The sequence below is a fragment of the Lissotriton helveticus genome, chromosome 5_1, assembly GCF_964261635.1.
Source record: "Lissotriton helveticus chromosome 5_1, aLisHel1.1, whole genome shotgun sequence".
Taxonomy (NCBI): Eukaryota; Metazoa; Chordata; class Amphibia; order Caudata; family Salamandridae; genus Lissotriton; species Lissotriton helveticus.
In genome coordinates, this window is record NC_136065.1 from 8,493,199 (window position 1) to 8,513,728 (window position 20,530).

The following is a 20,530-nucleotide window of genomic DNA, read 5'->3' on the forward strand; positions in this document are numbered from 1 at the left end:
ACCGCTTTGATTATGTAAATGCAGGGGGCTACCAACGGTCCCCCCCGTGTGCCACCCCCCTTTGGCCTTCACTCCGGGGGCCCACAGAGTGAACACCGCCTGCCTTTCCATGGCGGCATTGCCACCGTGGAAAGGCATTGCACTTGTATCATTGTAATATGGCTGGCGGTGTCTCATAGACACCGCCACCATATTAATCATTTTCCGCCCCGGCCGCAATGCGACCGGGGCGGAAAAGTGGCGGGCGGTGTTTCCCTACGTTGCGGTCCCCCCCCGCCATTGTAATGTGGCGGGGGGAAAAGGGTGGCGGGCGGTCATTTCTGTCGGCTGGATCGCCACCGCCACCATGGCGGTGGCGATCCGCCGGACATCCTAATAGAGCCCTAAGGGTCAGATTTTTAATTACCGGCGCATCCCTGCAAAGTAGCAGGGATGTGCCAGTAATTGTACGCCACGCCACCACCACCCATGGTGCGCCGTATTTACAATGCGGCGCACCATGGGCCCAAAACGTCACCAAAGCGTTACGCATCTGTGCCGTAAAGGCGGCGCATTGCTGGAGTTGCGTCGCAACGATGGCGCAGCTCCATCAATGCTCTGGGGTGCCCTATCTCCCCAATGCTGCGTCAAGCCGTACGTCTGCTTCAAGCAGGCGCAGGGTTTGAGTCACGCATCATTGTCCTCAAAGTGACCGATTGAAATCTTGTAGATTTCCCTCAGCCACTTTTAGGATGCATTCCTGCGCAGGAACGCCCTCCCTTGCACCGGAACGCCCCCTGATGGCGCAGGGCTTTACAACGTGATGCATCTCCCATATGCGTCACGATGTTAATATACGCCGCACCATGGCGCCTCTTTTGTTCTGCCGCTGCGTCACAAAAGTCACGCAACAATGGAGCAAAAGAGCCGCAAGGGACTTCTAAATCAGCCCCTACAGACTCAAGTCCAGTCCTTCCTTTGTACACATGGCGATAAGAAGAAATAGTGGTGGTGGATTGATAGTTTGAGTATTTTAATGACTGGTTAATGTAGTAGGAAACTTTTTAGTGTTGTCGCTGATCTGCAATCACGATGGACTTTGTCTGTCACTTCGCGTGCTGCGGACTGCTGCCTGTCAGTCCTAGGCGAACCTTTTTAGTAGTTTGTTTAGTGAGTTAGATAAGAACTTTCCAAGTCGACGGTCCGCAAATCAAGCAATACTAATAACGTAGTAGACCACATGAGATCGGTCAATATATCCCGTGGAATAGTTGTCTATTTGCTATTTCGCCAAAATATTTTGTTATTGTTCTTTTGAAATGTTTGCTTTGGTTGACAAATATCATCCATGTTTTCTGGTCTTTCTTTCTTTCATGTTGTACATCAGCTCCCCCCAGGGGCAAGAGGACAGAGGAGGAGGCTGTTGTGGAACTCGATGCAGGCCAGGATCGGTCAGGCGAGGGCTCCTTTGCTGCCCCCAGTAAGTTTTCATTTTAATATAGAGTACCTATTTTTTCCTAGCGTTCCTCATTCGATTTTTTCAAAATCGTCTTTGATCTTCTTGTAGACTGTATCTAAATTCTTATCCTGCCTCAACTATGACTCCCTGTGGTATTACTAGATTATTCTTATTAGTCTGTCTGTGTAGCTAACTAAGATTGCACATTTGGCAATTCCATTGGACTCCCATTCTAGTCAGCAATAGCTCTATGCACTGAGTGCAGTCCTCTGGGATTGTCCATAATGTCTTTTCAAGTCTTCTAAATGTTTATGCTTTGACAATTGCCAACAATAAAAAGGTGAATGACCACCAAGAAAGAATAAGATACTACTTTACTTTTGGTTTGGAAATGAGGACAATCCATTCTACTACTGTTGCAGGGACAAATCTGCACAAACAGAACTATGGACACTAAATAATGCATTGCTTAGCTTATCAATTATAATAGGCGCTGTTAGACTTTCCACATACCTCAGTGATAACAGACTTTGTAGTTGAACCCCTAATCTCCTTATTGACTAGATAGTGTGGCAGAGTCATTTAGCTCCCAAAGTCACCGATGATTGATCCCCAATGATGATTATCCAACGCAGGACAAGAGTACGGAGTCAGAGTCAAGAAGTGTCAGAGGCACGGACTCATGCTTGCAAAAATTGCAAAACCTTTAGCTCAGCCACTCTAGTCTGGAGGACCAAAAACCACAGAGTCTATTTAAGTTTAAAAGCTTTATTAAAAGTAAACACATGTTCGAGGCATGTGGGCTGCTGAATTCATATCTATAGCATAGATCGCCGCCTAGTGTTGGGTCCGGATGATTGCACATTGTTGTCCTGGAAGAGTCTTCGAAGTATCACTAGATAGGTTGCTCCTCCCCTGGACTACAGTGCGCATGGGCATCGACTCCATCCCCAGATTGGTTTTTTCCGCCATTGGGTTCGGATGTAATTTCGTTATCTCCAGTTCGGAATCGACATAAACTTTCTCGAGGCCCGAAGGCCTTTTTCACATCGTCTGTATTGTTTGCGTTCGGTGCCCGGTTCTGTTCCGGCTCTGTTCGAGTCGGATATCCAGGAAGTCGTGTGACTCTTCGGTGATCGAGGCCCGGTCGACCGCAGCAAGATTTTCGACGACATGGAACGGAGTCCGTTCAAGAACTGTCCCGTGTGTGGATCTAAGTATCCCCACATTGACGTCCACCCTGTGTGCAACAAGTGCCTGTCGCCGGACCACGACGAAGCCAGCTGTATGGCCTGTTCCAGGTTTCGTTCGAAGAAAACGATTCGGCTTCGGCGCGTGGCGCGCCTCGAGGCCCGGCGCTCGGCCCCGGCACCGGCGGACATCTTCGACGACGAAGAGGCAGACGAACAAGAGGTTCTGCTGCAGATTTCACCTCCATCGGTGGACATCGAATTCGACTACGATGAGGATGTCGAAGGCCAAGAAGTAAAAGAAGTCGTCGACGAGGTAGGGGACGACAATGAGGCCTATGGGGCCGTGGAAGATAGCTCAGAGGAAGAGCTATGCCCCGTTCGAACAATTACAAAGGCGCAGGTCGAGGGATCGCCACACGGCCTTTCCCAAGACCTTCTTCCTAGATCCACGGCCCCGCCTTCCGGCCCGGCTACTGACACTTCGGCGGAGCCGCCATTGTCGAAAACGAAACCGAAAGTGAAACCATCGGTATCGACAAAAATGATGTTGGTCGAGACGCCATCGAAACCGAAGACGTCTGCACCCCTGTCGACGCCATCAGCTTCCGAGGTGTCGGGGCCCTCTATGCCAAAGAGAACCATCGACCCGGTCAAGTCGGTCAAAGGCGTCGGACCTTAGGTGGTCAAAATCGTTGCCCCACAGTCCAAGAAGGGCGTAGAGTCGGATTCACGCAAGGGCGTCGAGCCGAAGCAAAAAAAGGGCGTCGAGCCGAAGTCAAGCAAGGGCGTCGAGCCGAAGTCTGGAGTCCCGAAACCGGTGGTCCAGGCTGCCGCTCCGACACCGCCGGCGTCGAAGTCTGCTGCCGCGGACACAGATCGTGGCGCACCGAAGAAGGATGCTCCCACGCCTGGCACGGAGACGCCATTGTCATCGACGCTCGAGTCTCCCGATGTTGGTGGACCGAGGTCGGCAGTCGGGTCGACGAAACCGTCCGCTTCCTTTACGAAGCAGGTCTCGGACTCCCTTAAGCGAATCAGGGACAAGACTTCAGCGGCGGCACCGAAGACGCCTTCCACCCCTAAGGGATCTGTCCCGCCGCCGAAACCATCGACGCCACTCATCTTCACGTTGCCGCCGAAGGTGGCGCCCAAGGCCTTCGCCCCGCGATCGGTGCCCGAGGACTCTGCGGTGTCGAAGCAGACTCCCCCGGCTGGGAGCTTGCAGCATCATCAGCCATTGCAGGAGGAGCAGTCGGAGCATTTCATTGATGCCGAGACCGGGAAGCTTATGCTTTTCAAACAAAAAATCACAGCTTCGCAGCCTTTGGGGTCATATACAATTCCTCTGAAGCGCAAAAGGCCTGATTCAGATTCACCAGCTTTGGTCGAACCTCTAATTCCTCACACTCCAAGAATTGCAACACCCTCACCCACTTATTCTGATGGTGAGGATGCTGGGGATGTGGATGAAGAATACAATTTTCCACACCACACAGAGCCTGATGAACAGCAGGACTCATGGGTGGTCTCAGGTGACCAAGGGGATCAGCACACCGCCCATGACCCTCAGGCGTACAGCGTCAAAACGTCTCCCACTGAGGATTCTGCGGCCTTTAATGCCTTAATTGAGAGGGCAGCTACTAACCACAACGTTGCAATGCATGCTGACCCTGTGGAAGTGGACTTCCTTTTTGACACTTTCTCAACTGCCGAAAAGACTGTAAAGACTCTTCCGATGCTAAAGGGGGTCCTTAAGCATGCTGCAGACATTTTTAAGGAACCCACGAGGTCAAGGGTAGTCAACCCTAGAATTGAGAAGAAATACAGACCGGCACCTGGGGATCCTACCTACATCAGGGGCCAGTTGCAGTTGGACTCTCTGGTAGTCTCTAATACCCGCAAGAGGGCGAATTCGCAGACCACTGGTGAAGCTCCTCCCCCAGACAGAGAATCTAAAGTGCTGGAGGCATCAGGGAAGACAGTAGCAGCTCAGGCGGCCAATATCTGGCGTATCTCTAACACGCAGGCACTCTTGGCACGATACGACAGGGCACACTACGACACGCTAGAGACCCTATTGCAGCATCTGCCAGACCAATATAAAGAGGCGGGGGAGATGCTTATCCAGGTAGGGAAACTCATCTCTAACGCTTCCATTAAGTGCGCACTGGATGTTGCTGACACCGCAGCCAGGGCAGTCAATACCAGCGTGATGCTAAGACGTCAGGCATGGCTTAGAATCTCAGGGTTTAAGCCGGAAATACAGACTACCATCCTTAACCAGCCGGTGAATCCTGACAGGTTATTTGGTCCTGAGGTGGATACCACCCTGGAAAAGATAAAGAAAGATACCGAGACTGCTAAGTCCATGGGAGCTCTCCAGTCCCAACAGTTTAGAGGGAGCACTTTTCGTCGCTCAGGCAATAGAGGTGTTTCCAGAGGCCAGATGTCCCAGCAAACACAATTCAATAAAGGTGGGGCGCAATCCTCTTACACCAAGCAGAGTAGAGGTGGATACCGAGGCAACAGCGCCAAGGGCAGAGGCAACAACAACTCCCGCTCCTCTGCCGCCAACAAACAGTGACGCCCTGTTGCTGCCCCCCGACCATACAACACCTGTCGGGGGGCGACTCCAGCAGTTCCTGCCAGTCTGGAAATCAATCACCACAGACAGGTGGGTCAGGAAACTTATACAGTTCGGTTATTGTCTGGAGTTAACATCCACTCCACCCAACATACCACCAAGACACCGTCCTATGTCCGCCGAGCATTTGCACTTATTGCAGCAGGAGGTACTTGTCATGCTGCAAAAAGGGGCAATCGAGCTCGTGCCAGTGGGGGAAGAAGGCACAGGTGTGTATTCCCTGTACTTCTTAATCCCGAAGAAGGACGGGTCCCTCAGACCCATACTGGACCTCATACCCCTGAACCAATATATTCTCTCAGAACACTTTCATATGCTGACGCTGCAGCAAGTTCTCCCCCGCTGCTCAATCAGGGAGACTTCCTCGCAACCTTAGATCTCAAGTATGCGTATTTTCACATTCCACTTCATCCATCACACAGAAAATACCTCAGGTTCGCCAGTCAAGGTCGGCATTACCAGTTCAAAGTCCTGCCTTTTGGGGTGACCACAGCGCCCAGGGTGTTCACGAAATGTCTGGCGACGGTGGCTGCGCACCTCAGGCGGCAGAACGTTCACGTTTACCCTTATCTGGACGACTGGCTCGTTCAGGCGAAGTCGGCCCAGCAGTGCGCTGCCGGCATGTCCCATACCATTCACCTCCTTCATGATCTGGGGTTCTCACTGAATTATCCAAAGTCGCACCTTCAGCCAGCCCATGTGCGGCAGTATCTGGGTGCGACGATCGATACTCTGGCAGCCACAGTTCAGCCAAATTCAGTAAGAATAAACAACATTCAGTTGTTGATCCAGAAGTTCAGACCGCACCACTCGCTTCCGGCGAGGGTGTTCATGCAGTTGATAGGCATGATGGCCTCCTGCATCTTCATAGTCCCGCACGCGAGGCTCCATATGCGTCCGCTCAAAGAATGCTTGGCTCGTCAGTGGACTCAGGCTCAAGGGCAGTTACGCGACCTAGTGTTGGTGACCGGTCGGGCATTCAGCTCTCTGCATTGGTGGAATCCACACAACCTTTGCAAGGGCCGATCGTTCCAGGAGCCTGTTCCGCGAATTATCCTGACGACGGACGCATCTCTCCAGGGTTGGGGAGCTCATGTGCTCGACTACACAGTGCAGGGACTGTGGACAACGCAGCAAAGGAAGATGCACATCAACTTCCTAGAACTGATGGCGATCTTCATGGCACTGAAGGCGTTCAAAGTACATCTGTGCAACAAGGTCGTGTTGATCCGGACGGACAACATGACAGCCATGTACTACATTCAAAAGCAGGGGGGTACACACTCTCCACAGTTGTCTCATCTGGCTCAGAGCATGTGGAAGTGGGCCATTCAGAGGAACATCTTCCTCATGGCGGAACACCTCCCGGGCAAGGACAATCAGATGGCGGATCTGCTCAGCAGGTACAGCCACCAAATGCACGAGTGGGAGATACATCCATCAGTACTCCACCCGTACTTCCAGCAGTGGGGTCATCCAGAGATAGACCTGTTTGCCACAAATGAAAACGCAAAATGCCAAAGCTTCGCCAGCAGATTTCCACATCCACAGTCGCAGGGCAATGCGATATGGATGAACTGGTCAGGCAGATTTGCGTACGCTTTTCCCCCAGCGCCTCTCATACCGCTGGTGGCAAGGAAGTTGAAGCAACACTCGATGACTCTCATCCTGGTTGCTCCAACGTGGGCACGCCAACCATGGTACACCACGTTTCTAGAACTCTCCGTGGTACCGCATCAAAGGCTGCACCTCACACCCACGCTTTTGACGCAGAGCCATGGCGACATTTAGCACCCAGATCTGCAACAGCTCAACCTGGCGATCTGGCTCCTGAGGTCTTAGAGTTTGGCTACCTTAACTTGCCTCCAGACTGCATGGATATCATACGGGAGGCCAGAAAGCCCACTACCAGAGCTTGCTATGCAGCTAAATGGAAGCGGTTTGTCATCTACTGTGCCGACCACAACATCAACCCGCTAGATGCATCCACCCACAACATCATCTGTTATTTGTTGCATCTTTACAAATGCAATCTGGCGTATGCTTCCATTCGGATACACTTATCCGCCATAGCGGCTTATCTCCAGAACAGGCAGCATCTCTCCGTTTTCAGGGTGCCTGCGATTAAAGCCTTTCTAGAAGGACTGAAACGGGTCATCCCTCCTAGGCAGTGCTTAATTTGTAAAATATTAAGTGCAGGTGCTCAAATTGTTTTTAGGAGGCCACACCCACCTACCCGTGCCCCACCCACTTCCTCCACTGGCTCCACCCTCTTACTCTAATGGCTCCACCCACATCCTCAACTGACACTGCTGAAAGCCAGATGCAATAGTGCGAAATAATCTACTCTGCATCCCTAGGTAATGTGCGGTGTAAAGTGTTGTTCTCCAAAAAGCTGAAGGTGGGATAGTGGTGCGTGTGTGAGACTGCTTTAATAATAGGGTTCCTCTTAAGTGGTTATGATGGGTCATATGATGCCCTTTTAAACTCATTGAGGACTAATGGTAACAGCTCAAATACATTATTGATAGCTTTCTTTTTATATCATTATATGTCCATGCTTTTTATGTCTATATGTCAAAGGTCAGTTTTGTATTTGTTATTTAACTTTTCGTTAGCCCCTTCGATGCTTGTGACGGAACCATTCCGTCATCAGTCACGGTTGAGCTGTGCTGATGACGGAATGGTTCCCTCACGACCACACCCTGTTCTGGAATGTCCAGCACAGGGGAAAAATCGGGGCCGCACGCAAGGTGTTAAGGCTTCACATGTTGTTTATCTTATTGAACTTTAGTGTCATGTTACTGCTTATATTAATGCAGGTCTAAATTTAACCCCCAACAAAACAGATTTTGTTACATCTCAAGGTACCTAACCTCTAACCCGGTCCCAACCTACTTGGATCTTAGAATGAACAGAGACCACCACTGGTTGCTCTAAATCTCTCAATTTTCTTACAGATAGGGACCTCACTCCCCACAAACATATTAACCTTACAGCCAAAAAACATCATCTGTACACTGATATTCATCTATGGGATAGAACACTTTATTTCGAGCAAGATCTCACAGATGTTGCTAAATCTCTAGTCATCTCCAGTATTGAGTATAGTAATTGCATTCTTACAAATATTCCTAAAAATGTATCCTCCCCACTCACTTAAAGTCGTCCTTTGGGGAATGGCTCTATTATTGAATTACTTTGATCTTCTGTAAAGAGACTAGCTTGTTTATGCAAGAAATAATGTTCCCTATTTGTGTTGCATTTAATTACTTATTTTGTCTTGATAGTATTCATAGTGCTTATGCACTATGTAAACGCTCTGATTCTCTTGGTACTTGTACGAAGCCTCAGCTAGTAAAATAATTCATAAATACATTAAATATATCGAATCCACGGATGGGCTGATGCATTTTTTTTATAAGCTATGGATGAACTAACAAAAAGTTCAGACCCTAGGATACTGAAAGAATTCTTGAATTAGACATGGACAGAACACCACAGAACCAGTCATTAACTGAATCTCCAGCCCCCACACAGAACATGAGGCCTCATCCAAACGTCCTTTCCTGGCTACAGATAATCCACAGTTCTGTTTACCCAATTACAACACATCTCCCTCCTCAAAACAAGATAAAAATACAGTTAAGGAAGCTGGAGTGCATGCTTGCCGACCTACCAGTAAATATTATTTTGAGACCATCTAGTAGTCTGTGAATTCTGTTTATGGTTACATTATTGGACCCTTCAGCTACACTTCCAGGTAGTGTGAGTGGTATTTCCCTTCCCACATTGACTCTAGCCAACTGAGTGCCACCCCAGACCCCGATGTCCTCCAACACATACACGCTCCATACTAACTCCATCATTGTCCAAGGGTTGGCGATTTACCTATCTATAAATTCACTCACATTACAGAGTGTAAGCTTGACTTTCTGCCTGCTATAGTAATGTGAAAAAAACACAGTTGATGGACAGAATGTAGAACAATGTCATACATTCACCCCAGTACAAGGATCTGGGCCTAAATCCATCGTTTTTTTGCACTCCACACCACCCTGGGTTAGACACTGGCTATATGCAAATCAGCTCTGACCCTGTGCCTCATGGGAACAGTCCAGTCCGAACTACCAAGCCATGTCTTTCCCAGACCGGAATCAAGCATCCAAGGACCGGTTTCTGGCTATCAGCCTTCATCAGCCTGGATAGCTTGACTCCAGTGGTGTGGAGAGCCTGGGACTCACGTCTGAGCATCCCCAGCACACTCGGGGTGAAAATTGCAAAAAACACAGTTGATGGACAGAATGTAGAACAATGTCATACATTCACCCCAGTACAAAGATCTGGGCCTAAATCCATCGTTTTTTTGTACTGGGGTGAATGTATGACATTGTTCTACATTCTGTCCATCAACTGTGTTTTTTGCTATTGTAATGTGTCATACACCTCCTGTTGTTTAACTGCTCCCATGAGCTTCATGACACTGACCAAGATGTGCAGTGACATTTTAGTTCCTAGCTTGGTCCCTTTAAATGACACCAAAATTAATTAGTCTTTAACCCCATTAGTAGTGGTTAATATTACCCTCTATGTTTTTGCAAGTTTCATGACAAGATGCTGATTTCACCACTGCTCAGTGCAACCATTCCTTAATTATACAAATCAGTCTTTTGACAAGCAAACTGCTTGCAGGCACTTAAATGGGGTGTGGCTGTGTCCCACAGCCATGATATAATGGAGCGGCTTCACCTCATTGACGTCACTTCCATTCCTTAGTCTGTAACCTGCTCAAAAGATTTCTTGATAAATTGTATCATTACAGTGATGATAAGCTCTGTAAACAAGAGTCACAATCCACTTGCTTCTACATTACAGCCCATTTCATGATCGCTTTGGGAGGTAGGGTGTCCTACATGTAACCATGACAAATGTAAATGTAGGCGTATTTATAGAGCGCACTGTTACTCCAGAAATCCGGAGTGTCCTGGCGCTGTATTCATACCGCTAGGGAACCCGTCCTGGCTTTTCCCCGTGAAATGTCCACTCCTGGGCATCCCCGGGGTGCAGCCAGGCATCCCCAGCGCTGTAGGGGGCCGTTGTGGAGACTAAGCAAGCTATTGCCCAGAGTTGCAGCGTGGGACTCATGCTCAGAGTAGGCACCGAGGCGAGAAATCAGGTCCGAGGAATTATGAGCCCAAGAACCGCCGAGGTCAGCCGAGGCGGGATTTGAACCCTGGTCCCAGGCCAGGCCTCTGCACCAAGGACTGCCGCTCTAAGCAGTGAGCCACACTTCTCCACTGATGAAGGATATCTAGAGACACATTTTTCAGGGGTGGGTGACATTGCTATTGCAAGCAAGAGTGGTTTTCACACCATGTTCACCATATTGCTCACAAAAACAACATACAACTTTCGTACATCTCATGCCATAATTAACAATACTTAGGTTTCCTAACTGCACTCCTACATAGGTGACCTTTATGTGTCAATACTGCAATCAATTCCATGATGATCCTGTAAAGCCTCAATGCTGTAGGCTCAGGTCACACAGAACCTGGGGATCGCCATTTCTCCTTGCCTATCACTCAGTGAGATGTAAACAACATCTGAGCCTGAAAGCAATGCACAATAAATAAACACCAAAATATTAGCCAATTCAGTACCACACTTATTGTTTAACACCATAATGAATTTATCTCATAGGCCCGAAAACTCCTGTTCGCCATGCTTCATAGGTTGCGTCATTACATTGAATCATATTTATTAACAAAATAAGTATCAATCATAATACACAATATATCAACACGTTACTTTAATATATTTTATTCAACACCTTCTCAATCCTCAATTGTTAAAAATGTTAAATTGTACAAAAACAACAAACAAGTTACATTTGTTGGTCTGTGTGTAAAGTGCCAGTGTGTTTGCTGCAATTGGGAAAATGAGTGTCTGTAGGTATGTTGGCCCTTTTGAATGCAAATTCTGTGCAAGTGTACCTGTATGTTTTGTGTGATTGCGTAGGCTGAACAAAAAAGATGGGGCTAAAAAACTACATTTCTATGTAACTTCTTCCACCCACAATTTGAGTGATAGATGATGCAAACACCAGATTGCTTGAGAGTACGAACAGTATTGAGAACTCTACCAGAATGTTTTGGGAGTACTGGCGAAGAGGGTAGTTTGTTCCCCAGCTCCACTGTTACAGTCCCTTCTAATTCAGGAGCTGAAGAGCGTTAAAATGTCCTACGGTGGGATTGGGTACTGTAGACCCACTTTATTAGCAGAAGATAAATACTGAATGTGCCCGCATCTACAACTATGGGAAATGATCGATTCATGGTTTTATATATCTGCAATGTTATGTAGTCTCTTCAGGAATTGTCAGTTCTGACAGGTGGGTCCAGCCGTTTTTGCCTAACATGTCATTAATCGCCATCATGTCTTGACTGCTGTGATGTCACATCTACAAGTGATTTAAGTATTCCATGAATGCAGACTCTAATTGTGAATACATGGAAGAAACTTCAGTTTTTTGATAGACGGGGAAGTCTACTCGTGCAGAATCAATAATTACTGCTTGTCCATAAATGTTTTGTGCTAACTTGGCACAGGGGGCATTGAAAGCACTCGAGGAAGCCCACAATTGGAAACTGCACTTGCGATACCTGGAAGGATTTACTGTTACACCTGTGAGAATGAGTCAGGATACTACCCTGTGAATCATCTCGTGTTTACCAGTGCAAAACCACTCCCAACTACCAGCCAAAATGGGGACATCAAGACACAAGGAGTGCTTCAGGGAGCCACGGGACAAGCAACTACGTCTGAATTATTGTTACAACACTCAGGAATAGTTCTCTGGAGTGAAGCTACAGTTGATAATTAGCAAGGATTCCATGCAGGAAACAACCTCATTAGATACAACAATTCTCTTCAATAACAGATTAAATCAACATTACACAATTGAGGCGCATTTTGGTGTAGCATTGGTACGCACTGTGTGCAAAATGCCATTTTTGGGTTTACCATTGATAAAATCTTCTGACACAGAATCCTAATTTCTGAACCACACAATTTATGCAAATGTCTGGTTCACAGTTGAAGTACACTTCAGAGTGAGAAACCTAATGCCTGGTGCACTATTAATATGCACAACTTGGCTCCACTTGTGCACACTTAGGACGTGACTTCCTGTCTGTGCTGTACAACTGATGCAATGTTTAGGTGTACACCCGAATGGCTTCTTCCCGTGTTGCGAGGTAGGTACAAACATAGGGTGTACATGATGACGCTGACCTTTGTTGTACAGTTGGTGCATGCCTACGCCTGGTTGCCCAATCTATATAGAAATGTTACCCTGTAGTTATAATATGTAGATGCATGTGCCTAGTTTACATGGTGATGTACATTACCGTTGGGGCACACTTCTACACATGTGTGACATATGCAGATGTCATGGCTATTAGGTGTACGCAGCGACACACTTGCCTATAACCTGTGTCGATAATAAGTGTTACATTCAAATGAGCATCATGACGTTATTCTCCATGTACAATGGGTATTTTATCTAATTGCTGATAAGAGATATTGTTTTAACTTTGCATATTGGTGTGAATAAGGATGAAAGCGCATGAACTGTAATGTTGCGAAAATAATGCTATTAAGCGCTGTGCACGGCATGGAAAGTGTGGTGCACATACATATGCCCTGGGTGTACAGAGCAAATACCTGCAGAGTGGCTAAATATATTGTGAAGTCCGTTGTAGTATTCTTAAACTCAACACCGTAGGCGCAAGACAATGGGGTGCCATGTGCAAGGTCATAAGAGAGTCAGTGAGGAGCCGGGCACCTGCTTGCGAACCCTTGCCCAAAGCTACGACATTCTTCTTTGGTGAGAACTGACTCTGAAGGGGCCACTGAAGGCTCAGTGAGTAGGCACGGGCTGGTGCACTCAGTGCAATACAAGGTGATATTTGCAAACCATATACGCCACAGACCACCCTGAACATGAAAGTCTGCCAAATCCAGCTCCGTATTAGACATTCTTATGTAACCTGCTAAAAAAAGGAATGCCCGACACAGAGGCTTAATGTTCCGGGCGAAGCTGAAACAGATAACTTTCTGTTTCAGTTATGCCTTTGAGTAGGGGTAAACATAATTGTCTACAGGGAAACCTTGTGAAGCCACAGTTGTATTTAATATTTATCGCTAGTATTATTTTGGGAAGTTGAAGATGCGAACTATAACTCGAGAAAGAACTGGAACACCACTGTTGCGGTTAACAAGAACCTTCGGAAGCAAGGTTTTTCTTTGTGCGATATATTGCAGACACATTATTTATTACTCGGCCAGCCTGGCAATCGGAAATGAACAGCAGGTCATACACATAAAAACAAGCGCGCACATCAAATGAGAGGTGCCCTTTTCATTGCACGTACCTCAACCATTTAAAAACAGACTTGCTACAGACTAAACTACTAACAAATATTAAAATCAAATCACTACTTACTTTGCCTTTGGCTTTTTTTTTTAGAGGCCTGCTGCTGCACGGGTCAGCGCAAAACACGCTGCTTGCCTCTTGAGTAGACCAGCACTGCTGCGGCTGCGCAGTACACTGGGGCGGGAAAAAGTGGGTAAACTTGTCTGATCTGCATTTTTACGACTCCTCAAGGGGAAAATCGATTCGGCGCCGCCGCCGCCAAGGAGTAACGGATGGGTGCTGTGCTAAAAATAATTTTTTCATTGTGATTAGTGGCGCACTATTATTGCTGTTAAGCTGAGGCAAGGACCTCACCCAGGCATTATTTTTTTACGGCTGGCGGCCACTGCATCCCAATTTAAATATTTTCTGCATGAATGTATATCGGATCAGATGTAGACCCGGCCCTAAGAAATAAGTGCTGGTGCTAAGCACCGGAAAGCACCGGCACAAATTAAGCCCTGCTCCCAGGACCCCGCCAGCTCCAGTATGGAACCTTAATGTGGTCCTCACCAGGCTGATGGGCCCACCTTTCGAGCCTCTGCATTCATGCGAGGTTCAGTTCTTGACATGGAAAGTGGCATTTCTAATAGCCATTACATCCCTGCGCCGTGTTAGTGAGCTACAGGCGCTCCCCATACAAGAGCCATTCATTCAGATTCACTCCAACAGGGTGGTGCTGCGCACTAACCCTACTTTTCTTCCTAAAGTGGTTTCCCAGTTCCATGTCAATCAGACTATTGAACTGCCTGTGTTCTTTCAAAACCCCGAGACGGTGGCAGAAAGAATGCTCCACACTCTTGATGTCAAACGTGCTTTGATGTACTACATCGATAGGACCAAGGATTTTAGAAAGACTCAACAACTCTTTGTTGCCTTTTCAGCCCAACACAAAGGCAACCCTATTTCCAAAGCAGGTATAGCCAGGTGGATCGTTAAGTGTATTCAAATTTGCTATCAAAAGGCTAAGCGCACTTTAACGGTCCCCCCCAGAGCCCACTCCACCCGTAAGTTGGGGGCCTCTATGGCTTTCCTTGGTAATATCCCTTTGGAAGATATTTGGAGGGCAGCCACATGGTCTACACCACATACCTTTACTAAACATTACTGTGTAGATGTGCACTCCAAGCAGCAGGCAGCTGTAGGGCAGGCTGTTCTTAAGACACTATTTCAGACTTCTGCAGCTGGCGCAGGCGGCCGCCGTTAATGGAGGGACTGCTATGTATTCTATGCTATAGATATGAATTCAGCAGCCCACATGCCTCGAACTGAATATGCTACTTACCAGTATGCATCTGTTCTTAGCATGTAGGGCTGCTGACATTCATATCGCCCGCCCTCCTCCACGGTGCCCGTAGCGGCTGCAGACTTTGTTATGTTTACTCTTAGCATGGCCATCGCTTACGCTGTTACTCTCCATCTTTGCCACAATGGCTAAAAACAATCTGGGGATGGAGTCGATGCCCATGCGCTCTGTAGTCCAGGGGAGGAGCCACCTATCTCGTGATACTTCGAAGACTCTTCCAGGACAACAATGTGCAATCATCCGGACCCAACACTAGGCGGCGATCTATGCTATAGATATGAATGTCAGCAGCCCTACATGCCAAGAACAGATGCATACTGGTAAGTAGCATATTCATTAATAAAATCATGTTTGTCATAAAACTAAACGTTTAACTGAAAATGGAAAGGTGCTTAGTGCTGACGATTAATTGAACACATTTCTTGTGGTCGAGCCGAGCTCTCACCTGGTTTGAACTTGATCTTGCTCGTGTTCTTTGAAGTCAAGCTTCTGTCTGTTAGGAGAAAAAGTGGTGCGTGTTAAAAATGAAAAGCAAGCATTCATCAGTTGTGCCAAAAAGTGCAGCAAGACAACAGCCTTCCCTGGAAAAAGGGAAATTTTTACTTCAGAGTAGACAGTCACAAATTATTACATTGTTTTCATTTTTTTCACATTTCTTTATTCCTAGACCAAATATTATATAGTAGTGAGTGAGGTATTCTAACATTCTTAAATGTACTTTGTAGGTAGAACATCTGGTGGCGGGGCCAGCGCGGAGGTGGTGGTGCTGGATGAGGGGAACAATTCTGGGGAGGAGGCGGTGCAAGTGCCGGACGACACCAATGTGCCTGTGAGAGTTCACACGGTGGTGGCGGGCAGAGGTAAGCTATATATGCCTTACTTATTGAGATTGAAGACTGCAGAGTGTGCTTTCTGCATGGGTGTATTATAAATCAACCAGGTAGTAGCCTCCTCGAAATGTACTTTGACTTAGCTGTGAAGTTTTTGGCGAGAAGAATACCAATCAGATCTGAGATGAACTTGATGGATGGGATGAACGAAAAGTGAAAGAAGGGTGTAAGTAAGTGTAGAAGGATGAGAAATTTAATGATGACTGGCAAAGAAGAATGATATGTGTTTGCTTGGTCCTGAGGTGGCTGGGAAGGAAAGAATATGGTATGGTGCATGGCTGGGTGAATGATGAAGCAAGGATGGGTGGAAGGAGAACAGCCTGGGTAGGTGAAACAGAAACTGTATGTGTGCACATACTTTGAATGGATGGATGCCTGGATCATGGTACTATCTGACTCTTAGATAGCATATGTGTATCTAGAGAGAGTAGACGGTCACTGGATGAACTAAGTGTTACTTTGAAGAGCATGTAACACCGCACCCGCACGTCCGTTCCATTGTAGGAAAGGCAAGGAAAAGAAGTTGTAATTTTGTCCAAATACTACCATGAATAGTAGCAGTAGTTTGTATTGCAACTGCAAGCACAGCATATATCCGGTTATTACGGTTGACACTCCCTACCTCTCTTAATTAGTTTAGTAGTAGAACGTCATTCATGTGTGGGTGTATCACTGTTCACTCAATAAAAAGCAAAGCACCTAAAGTCATCCCATATGTAATCAAATACATCCCATGTGAAGTGATAGAAAATCAGATTATTTAGCTTCTTCATTTTCCTTTTCTAGTACTCATTTGCACTGTAGGGTGAAAGTTAAATTAATTAAGCAGTAGCCCTTTTAACAGAGTATTCTCAGTGCCACCCGTAATAGAAAAGTAAGAGCTTCACCACCTGCATGTACTGGACCGGTACAGTAACGCAAGTCTGTCTCACTCATCATGGTGTGCGTCTGTTTTTCTGGGGTGCAAGTTCACTGCGCTGGCATTATGCCGGCTTGCATAAGATAACATACCAATTTTCCTAAACAAGAGAGAAGAAGAAGAATAAGACTGGTGTACTGTCATAGTCGACTGTAATGGAAGTCCATAGCGCTCGTAGAATTTGTTCCTTAAACTCCCACTAATGTTAGAGCAAGGATGAAGAAGTGGGAGGTTAGATAGATACTAGCCTCAATAGTTATGTACTGTGCTTTCAAGTTGCTAGTTGTACTGTGACACAACTTTCTGCTCAATCATTTTGTGTTAATCTTAAGGAGCATTGGTTACGGACTATGTCTTTCTTTCTTCATATAGTTGCTCCTTCCAAATCAAAGAAACCAACAAGGAAGGAGCTGGCTCGAATGGCCCGGCAACGGAGGCTGGATGCCACTGTCACCGAATATCGGCGGCTGGTGGCCCTGGAGGAGGAGGACACGCAGTCTACTGGTACATCCACTGGGACAGCTGCATCCTCTTCCGTGCCCCCACGGGCTGCCAGCCAGCGCAGTGCTCCAGCGGTACGGAGCCGGGCTACCAAAGCCAACCGCCACCGCCGAGCAGCAAAGACAGCAGCTGCCCCCCACAGGAGTTGCAAGGCACGCCAGCGCCACTTATGCCTCAGAGTGTCCTACCTGGAGCAGGAATTCCTAACATATAAGAGCTTGGTGGAGGGCCTCCGCTTCGACCATGCCACCCTCCGCAAGGAGTATGATGCCCTGGCCGCTAAAGTGAACAGCACCCTGCCGTAGTGTCCCTTACCCCTTTTTTAGAGACTTTTGGGGGTTGGAATTGGGAGTTGGGTTGTTTTTGGGACTTTTGAAGGACAATCGTTGGGGTTAGGGAGGGTCTTGCAGGAGATTATTTTGTTAGAGCTACACAAATATACTTTTTGAAACTTTATCTGAGCATACCTGTTTTTTACTGCTTTTGAGTCTGGTGGGTGGGGGTTTAACAGTAAGTTTGTTTTCCTGAAACTTAAGTCTGTGTCATTTTCTTCCTTTAAGTGTAAATGGCTAAATGTTTTCAACACTAAGTGCCTCTCACAGAGTAAGTGAATTAAAGAGTCCTAGGACTTTAGTAGTACTACCGTCAATCTCTCGTCTCTCCTAATACTCCATTATACTACCTCCCACCAAACGCTTATCTTACCTGTAATTTGTGTTTGAAAGTAGGGCTAGGCCCAGGGCTGGCTCCACGGGAAATGGCGATTAAGGTTGGCAATCCTGGGCGGATGAAATGTCCTCATTGCGGTGGTACTAGTGGTGTGACACAGTGGCAGTTGCATGCCTATGGAAAAAAAGAAAATGAAACCTGCTTTGTCCTTACTGGAGCATTACAACGGTACAATAGAGAATATAGCAGGTGACAGTACACTAGAACAGTGCCGCAATGTAGCCTAACAAATGGTAAAGTATTGAAAGTATAACTAGTACTTGCGTTGAATTTCTTTGACATTGGCTACTACTACAAGAAATAGTACAGAAGCTGAGTAAGTCTAAAATATATCGTCGGATTCCTTCACCAGTCTGTTGCTATGACCTTATCCTCCCCAGCAAGTGTTGGAATTATTGCTGTCATTTAGTCGCACATCAATCAAAACCACACAGCCCGGGGGAAGAGGGTTAGGGTTTTGTGGTAAATAAATAAATAATACCCTATTTTTGACTAGGCATATAGCATAACAGATAGCTCAATAAATAAGAGTCAAGATTCGAGGTAGTAGGAGTTTCTGCAGGTTTATTACAGCATAAGGACAGGATCAGGACGACCTGCATAGGAACAGAATGGCAGGGCTAGAGTGGCCCGGCAGCTGCCGGGGCTGGGTCTGGAATGAGCGCGCTAACTTTTAATAACAATACATGAACTTATATACATAGCGCAAACACATAGCATTACATTGCAGTAGGCGTAGCAGTGGGTGGAGCAGAAGGCGTGACGCGTAGCAGTCGCGAAAGATAACAGTAAGAGTAGGTGTAACTGGGCGTATACATAGACATGTGGTGCAAACGTAACAGAATATGTCATGAATGGGGTGGAAACATAGGAGGGGGCTACCTAAGGAGCCGGGACCTCTAACCTGGTGGTGCGCGTAAACTGGCAATGACGTATCACTAGGAGAAGCTGGGGGCTATGAACTCTGTGCTAGGAGCAGAGACTAAAGTCTGGAGGGTCGGAGCGACATGTACCTAAACCCTATCTAGTATCTGATGTTTAGGGAACATGTTGATATAAACTAGAAGTCATGAGGGGAAAGGCTAACTTGCTTCTAAGACTGGACCATGCATTATTCTACATGTAGTGCGTGATGAAGAATACTAAATGACCATTAAATACAGTATTTCTCTAACGTGGAGCCGCATAGGCTAGACAATGACGGAAACTATTGATGCAGTTCAGTAGCTTAGGAATGCAGAGAAGGAGGACTGAACTGATAGCTGGAACTATAACATACTTTTGGCAGACTCAGAGGCAGAGCCAAGCTGCACCGGGCACTGCGAGGCAGGAAGTAAGTGAAGGGTCGAGGATACAGGTGGGGGCTGTATCGCTCCTCAGCGAGGACTTCAGGAGACAGGAGCTGAATCTGTGGTCCGGGCCCTTTTGAGGCCTGGAAACGGGGACTTTATAATGGAATAACGTGCACACTGTGAAACGTGGCAACGTAGCTTTACATAGGCCTGGTATTCGTAGTATTCACGAGGACTGGAAAATAGCATACTAAAGGTGGACACAACTGTAATTGCGTCATTAATCAGACATGGGGAATAACATATGCATATTGGTCATGCACACATAACATATGATGGATGAGGCGTAGGGACACAGAACATGGCAAAATTTACTTTTCCACATTCCCTCCTTGTCACTACGTTTCCATCAGGAAACATCAATATTCATGATACCGTCTATCATTTCATACAGTACCATTTGCTCGTCTCGAATTATCTTGGAACGGGACTTAGAACGGGGCTTGGGACTAGGAATACAAGAGGTAGCGCACATGCTGCAAATCGCAGGGCCACATTGTATACAGAGGCAGCAGCTAAATATGATCGCTACTGCAATACTTAGAAAGGACAGGACTTTCCATCCCCATGCGGAAATTATATTCCAGAACCAACCGGACCATGTCCAGGTGCCTGGATCTTGATGTAACAGATGGGCAATATTATGGAGTCTGGTTATAGCTGAATAAACAGACGGCGCGTTATTTGGAATGAAAATGCAACAACTGGATCCGATGAGTCTACAGGCCCCGCCCCTATCGGCCAGTATGACGTCAAGGACGAGACGATTCTGTAAAACGACAATTCTCATAAAGGATTGCTCTTCAGTTAAGTTACCTAGAGCGGAGGCAGTCTCATCTACTACTGCTTCAAGGGTTCTTGTTAACCTACGGATTAGCTTACTATTTACAACTGTACCTAAATAAGGGAAAACACCTTTATCTATATCAATGAATTGCTCTGCGGCAGTTTCAGTATAATCGACAATCGGGAGATTTCTCTTGTGTCTAGTATGTACTAGGAAGGAATTCCTATGGTAGTCAGGTGGGGCTAGAAAAACAGGCGGCAGTAGGAAGGCAATGTAACAGGTTCCCTCCCAA

The 20,530-nt window shown here is 46.9% G+C and overlaps 1 protein-coding gene across 1 annotated transcript in view; it reads left to right on the forward strand.

The window, feature by feature from the left end:
- Nucleotides 1-17,741, forward strand: part of LOC144752889 (uncharacterized) — a 67,730-nt gene extending 49,989 nt beyond the window's left edge. Inside the window, exons 3-5 of the mRNA XM_078640715.1 lie at nucleotides 1,367-1,459; nucleotides 15,786-15,920; nucleotides 17,242-17,741. Coding sequence (XP_078496841.1) covers nucleotides 1,367-1,459; nucleotides 15,786-15,920; nucleotides 17,242-17,675 — 662 coding nt within the window. The 3' untranslated portion in view covers nucleotides 17,676-17,741. The remainder of the gene's footprint in view (nucleotides 1-1,366; nucleotides 1,460-15,785; nucleotides 15,921-17,241) is intronic.
- Nucleotides 17,742-20,530: the final 2,789 nt, after the last annotated feature.